The following is a 19,314-nucleotide window of genomic DNA, read 5'->3' on the forward strand; positions in this document are numbered from 1 at the left end:
CGCAGTGTGGTTACAGCTTAAACGGCAGTACACTATTGCATGAGGAAAGCTGTGGGATTTTTAAATGATTCATTCCTGCCACCTGGTGGCCTTTAGTAATATTACATTTACTAGTCCTAACAACCCAAACCAATATTAAAAGAAAGTCTTTCGTACTTATTTGGGTGGGAATAAAAGGACACCATGCTTGTAATATTTTAAAATATAATACTCTTTTTATTTGGATCATTCCATATACAAAATACTTTGTCATCAGAGAAGGGAGGGGAGGTTACAAAGGGGGGGGGGGCTTTTTCAGTCCAGCGTACCCATTTATCACATCAAAAGACCTCGGTGCTGACGTGCTCCAAAACCCCTTCACGCAGGATGGTTTGGAGCACGAGAGACAAAGTGTGATTGTGCTGTTGTTACGCAACGTCGGACCAAGCCGGGCCAAAATCTCACCATGGTCCTACAGTAGCTGACCCTGGTTTTTTCCACTGTCTGCTATAGAAGAGCAGCAGGAGCTTTCTCCTGAGCCAGCGTTGGTCCTCGTGCCAATGGGGTGGCCCCACAAGATTCCCATAAGGAAAAACGTTACAAGGCTTTGGGAAAAAATATTTAGAGCTAGAAGGAGAAACTATTTTTTTAAAAAAGATTTTTACCACAGCACGGGATAAGGATGCAGCGCTTATAGCTATGAGTAGATTTTGGCTCTGCTGATACCAAACACAAAGTAGTTACTACTCAACAGAGAATATCTGTATAGATAAAGTTATGCTTCTTGCCAGACACATGAAAAGCAAAGTGCAATAATTTACTTACAATTTACAAAACCTTTTTTATATATATATATTGTTAAGGCTTGATTGATCATTAGATGATTTCAAGTGCTGAGGGCCAAATGGCAGGAACCCCACTTAGTCTGTAGATCTGTGTAACTGCTACTTAGTGTGATATTCTTCAGCTATCTGATTCTCAGGGTGAGCTAAACACAGGAACAGCTTCTCTTCTAGAAGTAAAGGAGGTCAGATATGGCACCCGGCAGGTGGGTCATCACCTGCATTCTGATCCACCAGTGCGGCTCCATGGGGCTGTAGCGCGTGTGAGGACGCTTGGACATGATGGCATCGGTAATGTCATCCAGCACGGAGACCGTATCCTTCTGCCCGCTGCTGCAGTAAGAGCGCATCAGAGCCATGTTCTGCTCGAAGTGGGTCTTCCCATAATCCTCCTTCACCTCCGAGGGCGCCTCGCTCCACAGCTTATTGGCCGTGGTAGCCACAATGTCGCGGGTCAAGATGCCAGTGGCCACAATAAAGTTACCCGGTTCGATTACGGACACTTTTACGCCCCACGCTTTCATCTCGTAGCGGAGGCAGTCAGAAAAGGCTTCCACGGCGTATTTGGAAATGCAGTACGGTGACCTCATGATGTTGCCCATCCTTCCATACATGCTGGCCACGTTCACGACACGGCCTGTGGTCAAGAGATACAAGGGGACAGATTTTAGATTCTCCAAATAAATGCATCATAATTCAAAAGTGAATTAAGAGCCTTTAGTGCACTTTTAAAGCTGCTAGGCTTGCAGGTCCAGAGTTCAGATGTCTTTAGGAACATTTCTTGGCTATTTGCTTAGCTCAGCAAATAACGGCCTCTCACTGTTGAACAGTCACTCATAACACACTTGTTAACAGAGCTGCTGTTCTGTTAGCGTCTGCAAACTTTTCTTTTTTCTTCAGCACAACTTTGATAACACTGTTTTTTTGCTTTACTTCAAAACATAATTTATTCCTATTTTATAGTAATGTTTTTATATATTCATTTATAATTGTGGATCTTAATACTTGAAACCACTTTCAGGAATGTTCAGTGCAAATATGCTTATCAGCATTGAAGGGTTTATATAACAAAGGTTATATAATGTGTTAATATGTTCTTTCACTTCCAGCCTTGTTTGAATTGTTATAACTCTTCACAGCTCACTCAAAGGCGGATGTATCTTTCAAATTTTTGCACTTCGGCACCGTTATTTTGGACACTGTGTAACTGATTCCTGTTTATATGTCACAGAGTGGAGGGAACAAAATGCAGCTTACCCTTCGCCCTGCGGATTAACGGCAAAACAGCTTTAGTAACCCTGATGGTGCCCCACAAGTTGACCTCTGACACGTGCTTGTAGGTGTCCATGGAGGTAAATTCGACCTCTCCAAACGTTGACACACCAGCATTATTCACTACAGCCCAGAGAACTGGGCAGGAGAAAGTCAGAGAGAATGAAATGTATGAGTAAAGTCGACTTCTTTTATGTGGGATCTATTTGATTACCGAGCGACCTACCCGCTTCAGATTCACCCAGGATCTCCCTGAAGTGGTCCACTGCCTTGTTGACCTGCTCTTCATTGCACACGTCCAGCTGCACGACCTTCATTCGATCTGAATGAAGTTCCTCAAGCTCCTTTGCACCGTCTCCACCTTTATCCTGTAAGCGGGGACATTAGTTAAACTCACGGCCTCGGCATAAGAGGTCTCAGTTCAATCAGCTTCAGTGCTTTTAACAAGAGCAAGAGCATCAAAACCTTTTTGTGCCTTCAGTATAAATGTTTTTTCCAGTTCTTGGCGGGCAGGAGTGGTACCTGGTTTGGCTTTCTGCTGCTGCAGCCCATCTGTTTCAAGGTATGACAAACTGTACAAGCAGAGATGCTCTTCTGCATACCTTGGTTGTGACAAGTGAATATCTGGGTTACTGTTGCCTGGGTTACTGCCAGCTCAAAGAATTATTATCTGTTTGTTAGGCACAAGTGAAAACTAAACGTGGCAAAGAGCCCTGAAGGTATGAAATGAGATCCTTAAGCAAAAATAAAGGTCAGCAGAGTCTTAAATCCCCTGTTCAGACATTTATTGAAGAGCCCATTACTGATCTGTTTTTAATTTTCTACTAGAACGCTAACATGCTGTTGCTGACATTTTACACTGTACTGTTATGCTTATCATTCTTGTGCTTGATGTTATCATCTGCTCGTTTGTTCCTTAAGTAAATCACTTTGTGCCACACATGTAAAACAATGCTCTGTGGATGGTTTATTATTATTATTATTATTTTACTCCTCCCACAAAAGTTCAGAGGTCACAACTAAAGAAGCGCCCATTTTTTTCAAAGGCTGAATTTGCCGACATCTGTTGCTGTGAAACAGCCGCTTTTACAGCTTTTGAGATAAGCTTAGGATATCTTACCTTAAAAGCACATGTTTCAAGGTGTATTTACAGTGTGAAAACAGGTCTCCCGAAGGACATAGGTAGGGAATGATCATTCTGATTTTCATGTGGGTGGGATTTGTGGCCATGTTGTTCTTGATTTCCAGCTAAGCTGTGCAATCGATACCACATCTTCCTTGGAATGGGAGATTTTTTGGAAAACGTTTTGCTCACTTCCTGTTTGCAAATCAGGGAAAAAATGCAGACTCGATGAGCAACATCCTTACCTTGAGAAGACATCCGGCAAAGACTGTAAAGCCAAGTTTGTGCAGATGTTTGGCGAGAGCGTAACCAAATCCAGTGTCACAGCCTGTAATAAGCACGGCTTTCCCTTTCACCTACAGAGATGGGTACAGTACAGTTTCCCCCAAAACACACAATTAACATTATATGCAAATTAGAGAAAAAATGCTTACAAAAACACGCATATTTCCAAGTGAACGCAAACTCTCTGTACAGTTTGTTACAGTATAAACAAACTTATATTGCCCACCCCACATTACTGTAGCGTATCTTGTAAAGGATTTTCTGCGAGTTACAAGCCTTAATTTTGCATTTTACAACGTTTCACTGACATCTGTGTTCCATTTCAATGTTTTGCCTGATAAAATGCAAACCAGCGATTAATCCCCGTGTTTGTTGTGACATTACCTCCACCAGTCCTCTTGGAATTCGAGGCGTCGCCACGTACAGCACAAAAACTGCGTACAATGCAACTATGCACTCGGTGACGCTCGTCTCTGGCAACCCCAGCATCCTCATGAACGCGTTCAGCAGAGCAGGGAGTCCAAAACCCAGCACCACCGTGAGGAAAACCGAAAGAGCCACCAGGAGTACCGCTCGGAGCGCGGGCAGCGAGGCCATCTTGTCGGAATGGTGTGTTTGCTTTCCTGGCGTAGCGGTCCGCTTTACAGCCGTCACCACGGGCGGGCGGCACGCCCCCTGTATCACTGCAGCGACAAGCCACGGGATAGGGAAGTCCCCTATTGTAATGTGTAACCGCAAAAGTAGCCGCAAAGCATCCGGTTGCAGGTTAAAATCGTGTTTTCGGCTAACCGACGTCGCTAAGTAACCATTATACCGTGTGGTGTCGTGTGGCAAGCTGTTAAGTGTCGCTCGAACCAACTTCGGGCCGAGATCCACGAACAAGCCCCCGACTTAAGCACTGTCCAGCCATTATGTATCAGGATTAAGCTCTCACTGCAAAGTCACCATGAGGTGTGTTTTTTTTATGCTTTACGTTAATATTTTACATGTCAGTGTTCCGTTTCTAAAAACAGGACACTGGCTATCATCGGGATTGAGACGGAACCGGAAGTAACACGGAGGGAAGTTTCTTGACATAAAGCATATTTGCTTTGAAGAGATTTCTCCCTCGCTTATATAAAAGGTATATAAAAAGACTCGTTTATCATTACACATTAATGAGCAAGCACACTTTGAAGCCTAGGTATATTCTCATTTAGCATGGCACAATATGCACAAAAAGGGGGGGGCAGCCTTGCACTGGACTATTTTCGGGGGAATTTTTTTCATTCAAGAATGGAAACGGCACCTAACTCAAAGGATGAGGCAGTGATGTCTCTACAACTAAGAGACAACTTATCATAGAAGTATGCATGTATAAGTACTCAAAGCACTTTACACAACTTGCCCCATTCACCCACTTGCACAAGCACTCTTTTCTAAGTTTCGGTTTAAGTGCTTTTTATCTCTCATCCACACACTTTCAGCAACTTGGGGTTAGTATGTTGCCCAAGGATATTTAGCATGCAGCCTGGAGCAGACGGAGATTAAACCACCAACCTTCAGATTAGTAGGTGACCTGCGCTACAGCCACCCCATAAAAACAAATCCTTTATTCACATTTCTGTAGTTGGATCTATGAAGAATGTCAAAGATAAGAGTTTAACAGATATGAAATAGCATTTTTGCATAAACAAGATCATTCCCAAGTAGCCTTTGGCAAAAAAGGCAAATCTGAGCATGCTGTGCAGTGTGTCCTTAAAAAAATCTGAGGAAACTGGTGGAGGATAACAGAAGAAGAAAAAATTTACTGTATCTGCATTTACGTTTGCACATTTTAATAAATAGCTCCCATTTCCTAGGATAATATAAAGATAATATAAATTCCAACAAGACAAAAAAGCACCTGAGCAACTCCACAGCTTGTAAGGATGTTTTATTGTTTCCAGATAAAAGATTTTCAGCCAACATCCAGGTCAAGTATAATGTGGTAAAATTACAAACCTGTTTCATCTACTAAAAAAGCTGCTGGTCAAGAGTGAGATAACATAGGATGACAGCAGTAGAGAGAGCAAGGCATTAAGGCACTAAAGATCTAGTGTGCATGGCTCACTGACCATACTACGGCCTTGAGAAGTGCTGTAAACATATCTTCATATCCGTGTAAAACAGAGACTTCTAATTCAAAAACAATAGAATTAATTCTTTTGAGAAAAGAAAATATTAAGAAGACTGTCAGGTTACTGCAGAGTAAAAAAGGAAAGAATAAACTGAAAAATGACAATGTCAGTGACTACACATCTTAACCACACCGATACAAATGGCCCAGTTGATCTCTTGTTGCCATCTCCTTTTTTTTGTTTGTTTTTTTTTACAAAAGAAGCATAAACATGAGAAAAAAAAAGATTTTAATATTCACCTTTAAACAAGCACACTTCGGTTATAAACCTTTTTTCACACTGTAGAAGAACATATATGAGTGTCAGGGTAAACTGAATGATAATAATCTTGCAGAGAGAATTAAAACCGCTCATAAAATTTCACATTACTTCCCCCCACTTAAATTGGGCTGTCTTTGGAGTATGGAGTTGGTAGTGCTGGTGGAAAGAGGGACTTGGCTCATTTATAGTTGAAATAAAGGTAGGAAGAAAAACTGCAATCTGATTTTTTCGGCAGTATTTTCTTGGCAACAAGTAGAACGCAAGTGCTCTTTTAAAAATATCCCGTGCCAATCCTTCTTTATTTGAGAAAAGTATCAAGCTTTCTCTGGATATTGTCAAATGAGTCCATTCCCAAGTAGTCTGCCTGACCTTGCTCCCATTTCTGCTTCCGTTCTTCTGAGGACATCTGCTGGGATTGGGATTGGGATGCCTGTGCGTGCGCGTGCGAAGACCTGCTCTCGCCCTGAAGGAATATGGAACATAACAGCAGGGAAATGAATAAATGACAAGACACGCAGACTGCACACAACATGCTGTTTTTCCTTTTTTTGCTTTTTGGAAGCGGCAAACTGCCACACTTAGCCTTTCCAAATTAATGGCAGCAGGCAAACACGTGAAAGCTCTGATTTTAGAGGAAGGGCAGCAACAGCAATAAACCAGGCGCCAACGGATGCTTAATCACTGCTGAGCTATAAAAAAACAAAACAAATCTTTGTCTCCATACCTGTTCACTCTCAAAAGTGACAGTTTCACTGTGCTGGAACTTTGTGAGATGAATAAGAAGACAGAAAAGAGGTTTAAATAGCTTTGCATCATTCAAAGTTCAAAATAATGGCTATAAATTTATACTGGAGCGTTTCAGCTCATAAACTGTCTGAAAGAGGATCTTTTAGCTCCCTTAAGTTAAATCTGTTGAGATTGGCTTCCCCATGCAGGCAAAGGATCTGAAAAAGATCAGCAGGTGGGAGGGACTGTATGTCTGAGATGACTATATTAGGGATAGATCCTCTTGCTCACATCTGAGAGCATTTCGAGCAGTCTGAAGCCTCAACTTTTGGCTCTCAGGGATTACTTACACATATGCTGACCTTGCTATTTTAGCCATTTGTTATGAATTATCCAGTGACTCCATGGTTGTAGTTTTGTGCATTCGTTGCAAACGATCTTAGGTTCAAGACAGGGAGGACATACACACCCAGCCTCAGGGGTTCATCAAATGGTTGTCAGACTATGTGGTGTAAAATCTATGGTGACCCCTTTAGAAATATATAGCAACAAAAGTATGTCTTTTTCTTATGAACTATCCGCCTTTGTAACTATACAGAAAATAAGGAAACAGCTCTGTTTTAAAGATAATACCTGATGAGAAGTCGCAAATAGTGCAGGTTCAATTAAAATGTCGACTTACCTCCACACATCCTGAGTGGAAGGGCTGTTCTCCATACTCCTCATGCAGCATGGGGACCACATCACCCGAGTATAGGGTCCACCAGTTGAGAAGGAAAGTAGGGTGTGTGGCAGCATCCTGCTCACTCCCTGAAATCTGTTTGGTTTTGGGATCAAATGTGTAATCCCATGGTTTGGTCTTCCCCAGGAAATGGACCACCTTGGCATTTCCACCATATCTGAAACCAGTATTACAGTAAATGAGAGGATGTACTGTAGATGTAGTGTGGTTATGGTTCGATTTACTAAATGAAGCTTTTCTGAATAGTTTTTAATATCAAATTGTAGCAATAAAGACATTTGTATTCATAGACATAAATAGTATAGAATATGCTTAAATAAAAAAAGTTTTAGAAATGTTTTAGGAGAAACCCTGTATGTTAGTGTCAAAAAACATATTATTAAATTGTTGTGTTTTTAATTGGTCATAATAATGAACTGGACACTAATATAAATTTTAATGCTCCAGGAAACATTTTTGGGTGTCTGTGTTTAAAAGCTGGGTTAGCATGAATGAAACAAAATCCTTTTGGAGAAATAAGAATGAGAAATATATTGATCCACCCCAGTTCTGACAAGCTTAGATGTCTTTGTAGCACTGGCAATCTGCTCAAGTACACAAATAAACCTGAACCCGACACTGTCGGGTATGTTTTGCTGTGTTTGTCAGACCTCTAAGCGTTATTGCTGACAACTACAAACAACTAAAGACATGTTTATCTTCCCTGTCCTCCTGATGGATGCCAGGAAATGCCAAACCAAAAAAAGCCTGCTGATGAGACCAGAGGTGAAGACACAGAGATGCAATGAGGATGAGAGGGTAGCTTTAGACACAGCACACAATGACCAGTCCTGGAGGCAAACATTAAAAGGTCTTTAAATAAAGTGCTCTATTTCAGGAGTGGGTATCAGCTGCTCTGAGCTCAGAGTGGGCATCCAACCCAGAGCTGAGGGCCTGCTGGGGCGACACTCTAACTGTGCTGCTGGAATCTCGCTGCTCATCTCACCCGTAACCTGATGTCATGTCACGATGTGAATACGCATTCATGTGACCAGGTATCTACTTACATCTTGGCTTTGTATCCAAGACACAAGATTTTAGTCACATGGACAGACTGCTGTTGCGTAATATGAATTTCCCAGGGTAGCAGGTAAATATAGTATCTTATAGAGTTTGGTCACATAATTTTTTTAAACCGCACCTGTGACTTTAAGCATTTCATAATTACTCCATGAGTTTAAGTGTGCTTAGCAGACACTTACTGTTTAAATGCTGGGAGGTAAGTGTAGATGGCTATGCTGCTGAGATTGTAAATGAAAGGGAGATGTTTTGATATGTCAGCTGTTGCCCAGTTGCTAAAGAAGCCATTCAAAATCCCTTGGTCTCCTCCTGCAACAGAGAAATACGAAGGTAAGTGTGACAGTATGATAAGTCGAGTCGCTTTATATGGCACATTTAAAAACAACAGCAGTTGATGCTTTCCAAATGAGGTAGAATAACAAGGCAAATCTCTAGAAACATACATATAAAGCCCTAAAGAGAGATACCCCCGGGAGATCCCGACAGGGGGGGAGAATGAGATCTCCAATTGGACGAACTCAAGGTTAATGACCAACGCAACGGAAAGGACTATGAGTAAGACATGCATCTGCGGCAAGGCGTGTAAGAACCAGCGTGGCCTAAAGGTCCATCAAGCCAGAATGTAATGTTTGGAGTGGGAAAGTGAGGTGCAACGCACAGGTCCTGAACCTGGTGAGATGCAGGAGGAGTCTGGCCAGGAGGCACCTCACAGAGCCCAGTCCCTCCACACACCAGAGTCTTCCAATCCAAGCAGTGTAGTTCCACAACAGCGGATTAAGCCAGCAGTTGGAGCAAGTGGCAGAAGTTTGATGAGGATCTCTCCAACATCATACAAGCTGTAGCCAAAAGAGATGCTGACAGCAGGCTTAAAACAATGACCACCATCATAGTCAGCTATGCCTCAGAAAGGTTCGCCCTGACCGAGAAGTGTAACAAGACCCCTTATACCATGAACCGCAGGGCCATGAAGATTCATTGACTGCGCCAGGAGCTTAGGAGCCTTAAGAAGCAGTTCAAGAACACCAATGCGGAGGATAAGCAAGCTTTAGAGGAACTGCAAAACATCTTGCGGAAGAAGCTGATTACCCTCCGTAGAGCAGAATGGCACAGGAGGCGGGGAAGAGCGAGAGCCAGGAAACATGCAGCTTTTATTGCTGATCCCTTTCGCTTTTCAAAACAATTGCTTGGGGTTAAGCGAAGCGGGCGGTTGGAGTGCTCAGCAGAGGAGGTGAATAACTTCCTTCATGAGACCATGAGTGACCCACTGAGGGAACAAGACTTGGGACCCAACGAAGCTCTCATCAACCTTGCCCCACCATCAGTAGAGTTTAAGTTGACGGAGCCAAGTTTGAAGGAGGTGTGTGAGGTCATCAAAGCAGCCCACTCAGCATCTTCTCCAGGTCCCAGTGGCGTACCCTACCTTGTCTATAAGCGCTGCCCAGAGCTGCTTCGTCACCTGTGGAAGATCTTAAAGGTGATATGGCGGAAAGGGAGAGTTGCTGATCAATGGAGGTGCGCAGAGGGAGTCTGGGTTCCCAAAGAGGAGGACTCTAAAAACATAAACCAGTTTCGGAGCATCTCACTATTGAGCGTGGAGGGGAAGGTGTTTTTTAGCATTGTCTCCCGGAGATTGACCGAGTTTCTCCTTAGAAACAATTATATTGATCCATCAGTTCAGAAGGGGGGGATCCCAGGAGTTCCTGGTTGCCTAGAGCACACTGGCGTAGTTACGCACCTTATAAGAGAAGCCCACGAGAACAGAGGTGACCTAGCCGTATTGTGGCTGGACCTGACTAATGCCTATGGGTCTATCCCACACAAAATGGTTGAGCATGCTTTACACCTCTACCATGTCCCCAGCAAGATTAAGGACCTGATCCTGGACTATACGCCAACTTCAGGCTTAGGGTCACTTCTGGGTCAGTTACTTCAGGCTGGCACTGCTTCAGGAAAGGTATAATAACAGGCTATACCATCTCAGTTACGCTCTTTGCCCTTCCAATGAACATGGTGGTAAAGGCTGCTGAGGTGGAGTGCAGAGGGCCGCTAACAAGGTCAGGTGTTCGTCAGCCCCCTATTAGAGCCTATATGGATGACCTCACCATCACAACATCATCAGTTCCAGGTGGATCTTGCAAGGACTTGAGATACTCATCTCATGGGCAAGGATGAGTTTTAAACCTTCCAAGTCAAGATCTATGGTACTGAAGAAGGGGAAGGTGATGGACAAGTTTCCGGTTCTCAATCTCAGGGACCATTAACGGAACAACCAGTTAAGAGCTTGGGGAAACTTTTTGACTCCAGCCTGAAATACTCTGCTGCCATTCAGAAGGCAAATGAGGAGCTGGGACCTGGGTAAACAGCTAAGGTTCCCACAGCACATTGCAAAAACATCCCTCCGGCCAGACATGATCATTATTTCTGAGGTCTCAAAACAGCTGATCATGCCGGAACTCACAGTGCCCTGGGAAGAGCGGATCGAGGAGGCCAATGAAAGGAAACGTGCAAAGTACCAGGAACTAGTGCAGGAGTGCAGGGGAAGGGGCTAGAAGACTTTCTATGAGCCCATAGAAGTGGGTTCTAGAGGCTTTGGAGGACGATCACTCTGCGAAGTCCTAGGCCAGCTGGGTGTGGCTGGGACAGCCAAGAAGACGGCCACCCAGGCTGTGAGCAAAGCGGCAAAGAAAGCCACAAGGTGGCTGTGGATTAAGAGTGCTGATCCGTGGGTAGCTACTGGTACGCAAGTCGGGGCCTGATCACCCCCGGCTGGGTCGCCTGGGCGAGGGTGTATGATGTTGTGAGACCAGAAACACCTGATGACCCCAGGATACATCACTGAAGATGAGTACCAGTGCATCCAGGAGATGTGTCTTGTATAGATAAAACTAATAGTCACATAAATAAAAAACCTAAATAAACTATAGTTTAAGCATATTTTTCAGTGATTAACAATTTGCTAGAATAACAAAATTACAATAATGAAATAACTGAATCTGATTTAATTAGGCTCTGAGGACCAGCTGCTGTGTAGTTCAAACGTTGTAACATCTTTTCAAGACAAGTGGATTTGCAAATAGTGTACAGTGTCTATTCCAGCACTGACTTTTTAATAACATCAGTCATGAAAACAAAACAAGCCTCAGGTTTTAAAATTTATTAACAGTTTTGTAATTTCTTGTAAAAATGTTTGTCTTGAAGTAATTTGCCTTGGTGGCATTTGCATGCTGTGAAAATCTCTGATATGGTCACATAACAGCAAACTTGGCTTTAAAAATGTTTCTGGTCAGGTTTTGTTTGTTGGCTGAATGTCTTCACTGAAAGAGTGAGACGAATGAAAGGCACACCTGTGACAAACCACATTAGTTTTCACCTCAGCTCATCTGCTGAGATATAAGCCCAGACAAGCATTTAAAGAAATGTTCTCACATGTTTAGGACACACAACTGGATCTCATGTTCCCACTGCTACCTGAAAAAAGTAGATCTGATTTTCTAGAAACTGCAGGTAGTGCTTTACCTCAGTGGGTGCACACAGGTTGGGGCATGTGTTTAGCAGCCACAACATTAAACCCACCAAAGTTAATGTGAACAGTGTTGATTGTCTCATTAGAGGCACGACATTGCAAAAATGCTTCGGGAAACAGTTCAAAAAACAAAGAGCCCACAGCATTAACCAGGCCTCCAAACTTTGCAGATCCCAATCCAATCACCATCTATGGGATGCGCCTGAACAAGCCCATTCAAAGGAGGCTACACCCTGAAATCCACAGGACCCAAAGGATCTGCTGCCAAAGTCTGGTGCCAGATACCACAGGACACCCCCCTGAACTCTCATGTTCATTCCCAGACGGGTCAAAGCTGTTTTTTCTTTTCTTTTTTTGTGGCATGAGGGGGAGGGATATTATTGTCATTACGTTTATTTTTATTGCATAAAACATTTTATTTGTAAATAATCCTTTTTATTTTTTTCAGATTAAAAGGCAAAACAAAAAAATCCTAATCAAAGGATAATGTTGGTGTCAGTAGAAAAAATTGAGGTGCTGCCTCTGCAATTACATTGAATATTTCCAAACTTTACCCTACTCCATTCATGACCAGCCAACTTTAAATAATACAAACAGACAAAGAGGTTTAAAGACTTTTGTCTCTCACTGTGCTGGTACGTGAATTAACACTGGCCTCTGGGTTTTAAGTAAATGGACTGCAAGTTTGCGTCTGAGTTGCCTCAGGTCCTGGAGTTCAATTGGAGGGCTGTTACAGCCATTTGCCCTCCCTCAAGTTTGGCTGCTTTAGAACTGGGGCAGCCCCTTCTCACAGCAGCAACTTACATAAATACACAACTTATAAAAGTTTGGGAGGCAGGGATCTATTTGATGTTATGTGAGGTGGGTGACAGGTAGACAACTAGACCAGACCCGAGCCTTAAATAAATGACAGCCCCCCCAAAATGTGATAAAAGTTCAGTGAATCTGTGAATGAGTCACTGAAATGACACTGACACAGGACGAGATGTTGGCTGTTAACAAAACTTTCACATGTCTCTCCTAAAAAAGCATAGGACTGTAAAGTCTGTGGCTTCGGTTTAAAATAACACACATAGCTGGCGTTTGTCTGAACCCACAGCCTCCACTGGAGAGTTCAAAACTTAATATGGAGCTGAGTATCTTCATTTTGAGGGGATGAGCAGAACACAGGAAGAATGTGCATCTAACCGGTGCCAGTTTGTTTTGGCAGCAGATAACACTGGAGCCACAGATGCAGAGATAGAGCCTCTGGGTTCAGTCACTTACTTTCTTTCCTCCTCTGCAATTTTTCTTTTCCAATACATCTTTCATGTTCTGCGGGGTAGAGAGGCGTACACGTGTATATCATGCATTCCTTGCAGGACAGCAGAACTGAAATGCTGAAGGTCAAAGCGGCTTCACCTCATGCCCCAGTGCACATGAAAAGACCATCCATGTCTATAAATAAGACAGCTTTACTTATTAGCATGCCATCAAGCATTTAGATAGTGGCATCACACTGAAACAGGGACTCTAAAATTATCCACAAAAAGACACTAAGGGATAAATGAGTTTCAGCTTCCAAAGGGACTCTTTCTCATAAAGAAATAAGAAAATGTCTTTTGTTTGTGGTTGAAATCATGATGTGAAAGATTGTTGTGACAGAATGAGTCGGCACTTGAAAGCAGTGGCCCATATTAAGCAAACTAATTGGTTTTTCCAGTGGCACCCCCCATCCCTGATGGAATCTGTCTCACAGCATCAAAAGGGAAACAGATTCAGTGACACTAACAAGTACATAGTTTGGCACTTCCTTTTGTCTTTTGTTTACTCCACAACTGTTTTCTTTGTTGGAATTTTTGAGGTCAGAGCAGCCCGAGTAAACAATGATTTTGTCTAGAGTCCGGCCCTTCTATCAGCAGGACTGACAGCTGAATGAAATCAAAAGCTTTTTCTCGGCATATCAGATACATAATAAATACTGTTCTTCACTTAAGCACTTAATTGAGATTTCATCACAATACATTCGATTTTTTGGTGTCAGAAGATATTTATAGTCCAAACCAGGGAGTTCAAACTCCTTTTAAATTGTGACCCACTTTAATTGGCCAAACCAATTCAGTTACATTCAATTTTATCTATAAAGTGCCAAATCACAACAACTGTCACCTCAACGCATGACCAGTGAAGCGTCTCTCTCTGTCAGTGTAAAGAAGTGTAACTTCATATTTAATCCCTGAAATATCTTAACATAAGAAGTGCAGTTTTAACGATACATGTCAGTTTTTCTATATAATAAAGACATTAAAGAAATTTCTCAGCACAACACTTTGGGTTTAAATTATGAGAAATAAATACAAGTTCTGGTAGATCATTGCCTGGACTCTGTTGTAATTATTAAACAAAAAGGTTTTTGTTAACTCATTCTTACTTAAATAAAACAGATAATAAGGTAGATCGTGAAAAAAATAGAAACATTTTTGCAATTTCATTTTTTTATAATATAGTGTGAAGATAAGAAAAGCTATAAAACTTGAGACAATATAGTTAACATCTGAAGTTTATGCCCACTTTCACATTTTCCAAAAACATGCAGTGGGCCGGATTGGAGTCTTTGCCCAGTCGTATGTTTGACACCCCTGGTCTAACCAGTACTGCCCAGTTGGCAGGCTTTGGCTACATTTAGGTAAACAGCCCCAGTGAAGAGGAAATGAAGGATTAAATTTCCTGTACAACTCAAAAGTATCTCCCGTCATCTGACAATGATTGAGTTATTTATTTGCTTTTAAAAATCCATCGTTATTTTTGAACAATGTAAACGCCACAGATAAGAAAGTCTTGGCCTAGATTTCTATGAGCTACACTAGTCTCCCCAAAACAAAGACTTGGCAATCAGAAATATACGATGGGTTTCCAGCATGCACATGACATTATTTTGGTCATGTGACGTAGCTGTCGCCTTAGCTGCATGGTCTTAGATGAACTGAGAAACTCTTTTTGCCACTTTAGACTATCACGTGGTCTTCTGGAAGAAAATCTAATAAGTGGACAACAACTTGAAATTATTTTTAAGTTACATGGCACAAATTTAATTAAAAATAAATTCAAAAGCAAATAGGCAACTTGGTCTGATGTCCACCAGACTCTCTTTGGATAGCTACAATATGTCAGACTCAGTTACTCAGCTACTTTCTAAAATGCAAGTGTTCATTTTTTCCCATTTAGATTATGTAATATTAAAAAAAAATTCTTGAGGAGCACCATGAAACTACGGATCGATGATGATTCTAGCCCTTCACTGAACCTGATATGGCCGGCATAGCTTTGACTACAATTCAGCAACAGTACGCTCCATGGAAAAGTGTTGCTTAATGTCAACTGGTGCTCTGTGCAAAACAGGGCCTCTCAAATTTAACCTTCACCCCACCCCGGTGAGCCCCTGAGAATAACTCAGCAGAGCTCGAAAGTCTCTTACAGGCGAGCCTTGTTTCCAGGCACCGAGCTTGATAAAGACCTTACTTAGAGCAAAAGATAAACAAGTCCAGTTAAACATCATGTTACCAAGAGCGTTTCCAAAACCATGTTTGACTCAAAAAAAAAAGGAATTTAAAAGGGCAGAAGTTCCTCCCTTGCTATATCATTGCCAATAACATGAAAAGTAGAGTAAAACATAAATTTTCACTCATTGCAACCCTGAATCTCAATAATAAACATGTTACATGTCATTAGTCATTGCATAGAACCAAGTGCATTCCTGAAAATGCTATAATAGCCCTTTAATAGACATTTTATAAAATGCATCCCGGCATTTTACAGCAGCTTACCGTCAAAGCTGCCATGTTCTGTACAATACTGAAGCAGTTTGCCATGAGTCTCCACAGAAGGACGAAAAACAAAAACGCCAGAGTTGAAGCAATCGGGCCAGCCAGGGTCAGGAGCAGCTGACAGTTCCTCTCTATCAAACAACTCATCTATATTTGAAAGAACCTGAGATGCACAAACAAAGCACATGTTTATACACACCAGTGATGTGCAGCATCTTCATTTTCTTTGTGCTGAAGCAAAATGACCTGTTAGCCTCACCATAGTGTCTGCATCCATGAAAACACATTTGGAGTAATGTGTGAGGGTCCAACAGTGGAGTTTGGTGAAGGTGACGCCCAGTTCGGGTCTCTTCATCATGGCCAGGTGTGCAGTGTCGCCACTGTCTAGCACATCCACCACCCTCACCTCATCGTAGATCCTCTTCAGCACAGACCTAATGATTTACAATACTATGAAATGAATCACTGTCAACCACCCATGTGGAAAACAAGAGTTCACAGGAACAGTAATGTGTATGAGTGAGAAAAAGTGAATGTAGGTAAAGTTTCTTACTGGCTAGGCTCTGATACATGTGGACCAATGAGTGCCACCAGCTTCTTGGTTGTATTGTGCTTACGGAGGGATTTGCCCAAAACCATTGCTCCCCGAGCATAGTTGTCATTGGTAGCCAATGTCACAAATGCCTGATCTGTAAAGAAAGAAAACTGAATTAAATTGGTTAAAGGTTGCTCCCACCCAAGTACTAACCACGCCCAACCCTGCTTCGCTTCCAATATGAGAAGAGATTGGGCGCACCCTGAGTTGCTTAACTTAAAGTTGCTTCTTAATATAGTACATACAATTTAAGAATGCTCTCAAACTCGTGTGTTAGTCAGATTCTGTTCTAAATGTTATGAAGTGGTTGAATTGGTTAGTTGTCTTAGTTGAATTGGTCACATAACTGCATCATATGACTTAAATGTGTCATATTTTTCGAAAGCCTCCGTTTTCGCAGTGTGGGGCTGCCCCACACAGTCCACACGCTGAAGAGTGCACTCATTTGTGAGCGGCTCAGAGTAGAGCCACTACTCCTGCACATCCAAAGGTGCCAGCTGAGGTAATTCGCACATTTGACAAGGATGCCTCCTGGGTAAGGTGTTCCAGGAATGTCCTACTAGGAGGTAGACCCATGGCACGCCCAAGAGATTGGGGTGTGTCATGGGAACACCGTGGTGTTCCCTTCGATAGGTAGAGGGAGGTCTGGGCTTCTCTGCTTGGACATCTTCCATAGATAAGGGAAGAAAATTGATGGATGGATGTGTTAGTCAATGAATTCATCCCATTTAAAAAATTTCCATAACTCTTCTGTGAATGACCAAATGATGGAAAGATGCTAGTCTATTTTCCCCCCAAGCCCTTCGACAGATTGGTGACCTCGCCACCTAAGACAGGTGGGATGGGCTCCAGCTTCCTGTGACTATGAATTGAAGAAGTGGAAAGATGGATAGGTAGATATTTTCCTCCAGTGTAACTGCATTGCATGTATTTTTAAAGTTTACTGCAGGAATATGAAACACACACCAACAACATTACACTGCAGTTGTAGCCTCTTGCCTTTTAGGTGATGCGTTTCTGTGTGGATTCTCTAAAGCATGAATGATCCAAATAATTCATATGCTGATTATTTCAAGTGTTTTTGAATGAGCAACACAATCTAACCTCACTAAAAGTTTTCTCACAAAGTACCCCATAAAGGTTTAAATGTCTCATTAAGGTGATTTTTATTTGCAGTGTGGCATCTACTCTGTACCACCACCTCAGGCTCCTGGGAGGAAAATCTGCCAAGTCAAGTCTTGAGAACAACGGCTTGCCTGTGAGAGGACATATAAACTGAGATGACGAAATCAGCATGGCAGCTGGGATAGTTCTGTGACTAGCAGTTAGGCCAACACCAATCCCATTTGGCCTATGCGCTAACCCTCTGGCAGTAAGATACCAATAATGGGCAAGGAGATCACAATAGATAGAGTATGTCTGACATGCTAGCAGCCCAGAGTTTCTATAAGTTTGGGCCAGTTGGAGAACAATGGTTCCAAATACCACAGCTTGCCAGGAAAATTTGTTCTGTCTCACTGCCTTTTCACAGTGCCACACCTCCTTTCTCTTACGCCCCCTTTTCAATTGGTAAAAACCCTTCTGCAATATGAATGTAACACTAAAAAACACATAAAAGATGAGAATTAGCTCTGCAACAACCCAAGGTACAGTGAAGTCACCGTCCAGGCAGCAGGGTCATTTCATTTTGAGTCAGGGGGACGGTTCCCAGTAAGCTTATACCACAAATTAAAAATTAATTATGGCGACTTAGGACACAGAGTAGTGTAGTAGGTCTCAAACTAAGGTCCAATGATAGTAAAGTAGTCTAAAAAGGTACCCTGTGAAATGATTTTATCGCACTGTGTCCACTGCACCTACTTTTGGCAGTTTCCTAATATATACATGACAAAATGGAACACAGTTATAAAAAGTAGTAACACTGTAATTATGTCACACCGGTAGCTGGTCACTGCGACAAATACAAGTTAATTATGTAAAGTAAGACTGTAACCACTTTAAGAATACTAAACTTCTTATTCAACAAGGGAACACAACTACCCAAAAACAAAGAGAACAGTGACAAAAGACTATATTAGCTACATAATGTCATTTAATGTCACCAAAGTTCGCGCCATTTGCTACTTTTAAAACTTTAGAGAAAAAAAAACAAAAAATTAACAAGAATTTTTTACTATCGACGCTGAGAGTGTTAAAATGTTACCTACCAGCCATGACTGACGAATAAGTCGCAGCTACTCTGTAGCCTGGACTTTGCAGAAGCCTTGCGTGGCGAAAAGGACCGACTAAATATACAGAGGTGGTTTAAATACCAAGATGACAGCAGCCAGACCGGCGTCACGTGACAGCCCCCAACACACCCACCTGCTGTTGACATGCTCCACCGCTACACAGCAGCACCTCAAGCAACACCGCTTTGAACAGGTTTACAGCCTACAGATGAAGAAAAATTGCAATTATTGAAAATATTGTGCATTGCTTCCTCCTCCTAACGTTACGGAAATTTCACAACTCTGAAAAAGTAAAGGGGGAAAAATTCTTTGAGTCAGAGATAACGTTGCACTCTCAGGACATAATTCTACAGCTCTGACCTTTCAAACAGCTGCCAGTGACAAATGAAAGACGGCGAAGATGTAATGCGTCCAGGAACAAGATGTCCTGTAGTAAACATTTGGCACTTTGTCGCCACCTTGTGGATTGAAGAGCGTATAGCAAGGCATTTATCAAACCGTAGTTTAGGAGGTCATTCAGTGCTCTTATTGTATTACACAACAGTGAATTATTTTTAGCTCAAGTAGTGTACTTTAAGAGGAGTGTCATAATTAAGCAAGAGGATGATATGTCATTTTACTGTCTTACATTTAAATCAAAATAATGACATCAAGTGGCAGAATTAAAAGCATACAAATGGCAATATTGACCACAATCTTACCAACCTGTTTAAC

The 19,314-nt window shown here is 42.1% G+C and overlaps 2 protein-coding genes across 3 annotated transcripts; both read right to left on the reverse strand.

The window, feature by feature from the left end:
* Positions 1-193: 193 nt before the first annotated feature.
* bdh1 (3-hydroxybutyrate dehydrogenase, type 1) lies at positions 194-4,409 on the reverse strand. The gene is made up of 5 exons (XM_086306361.1): positions 3,886-4,409; positions 3,462-3,572; positions 2,320-2,461; positions 2,079-2,231; positions 194-1,458 (listed from the first exon to the last, which is right to left on the reverse strand). Exons 1-5 carry the CDS (start codon positions 4,096-4,098, stop codon positions 992-994), a joined length of 1,086 nt encoding a protein of 361 aa, XP_086162487.1. The 5' UTR covers positions 4,099-4,409; the 3' UTR covers positions 194-991.
* Positions 4,410-5,399: 990 nt separating this feature from the next.
* On the reverse strand, positions 5,400-18,734 carry LOC147322051 (glycogenin-1-like). 2 transcript variants are annotated; one of them, XM_086306362.1, is made up of 8 exons: positions 18,577-18,734; positions 16,328-16,463; positions 16,034-16,208; positions 15,775-15,937; positions 8,631-8,757; positions 7,330-7,546; positions 6,646-6,684; positions 5,400-6,384 (listed from the first exon to the last, which is right to left on the reverse strand). In XM_086306362.1, the coding sequence occupies exons 1-8, from the start codon at positions 18,581-18,583 to the stop codon at positions 6,220-6,222; spliced, it is 1,029 nt and encodes a 342-aa protein (XP_086162488.1). In that variant the 5' UTR covers positions 18,584-18,734; the 3' UTR covers positions 5,400-6,219. The 2 variants fall into 2 exon arrangements, with proteins under 2 accessions (XP_086162488.1, XP_086162489.1); XM_086306363.1 differs by lacking the exon at positions 6,646-6,684 and having other exon boundaries at positions 18,577-18,730.
* Positions 18,735-19,314: the final 580 nt, after the last annotated feature.

Source organism: Aulonocara sp. 'chitande type north' Nkhata Bay, linkage group LG9, assembly GCF_057382095.1.
Source record: "Aulonocara sp. 'chitande type north' Nkhata Bay isolate Kocher_YH1m ecotype deep benthic linkage group LG9, A_spYH_male_GT1.1, whole genome shotgun sequence".
Classification (NCBI taxonomy): Eukaryota; Metazoa; Chordata; class Actinopteri; order Cichliformes; family Cichlidae; genus Aulonocara; species Aulonocara sp. 'chitande type north' Nkhata Bay.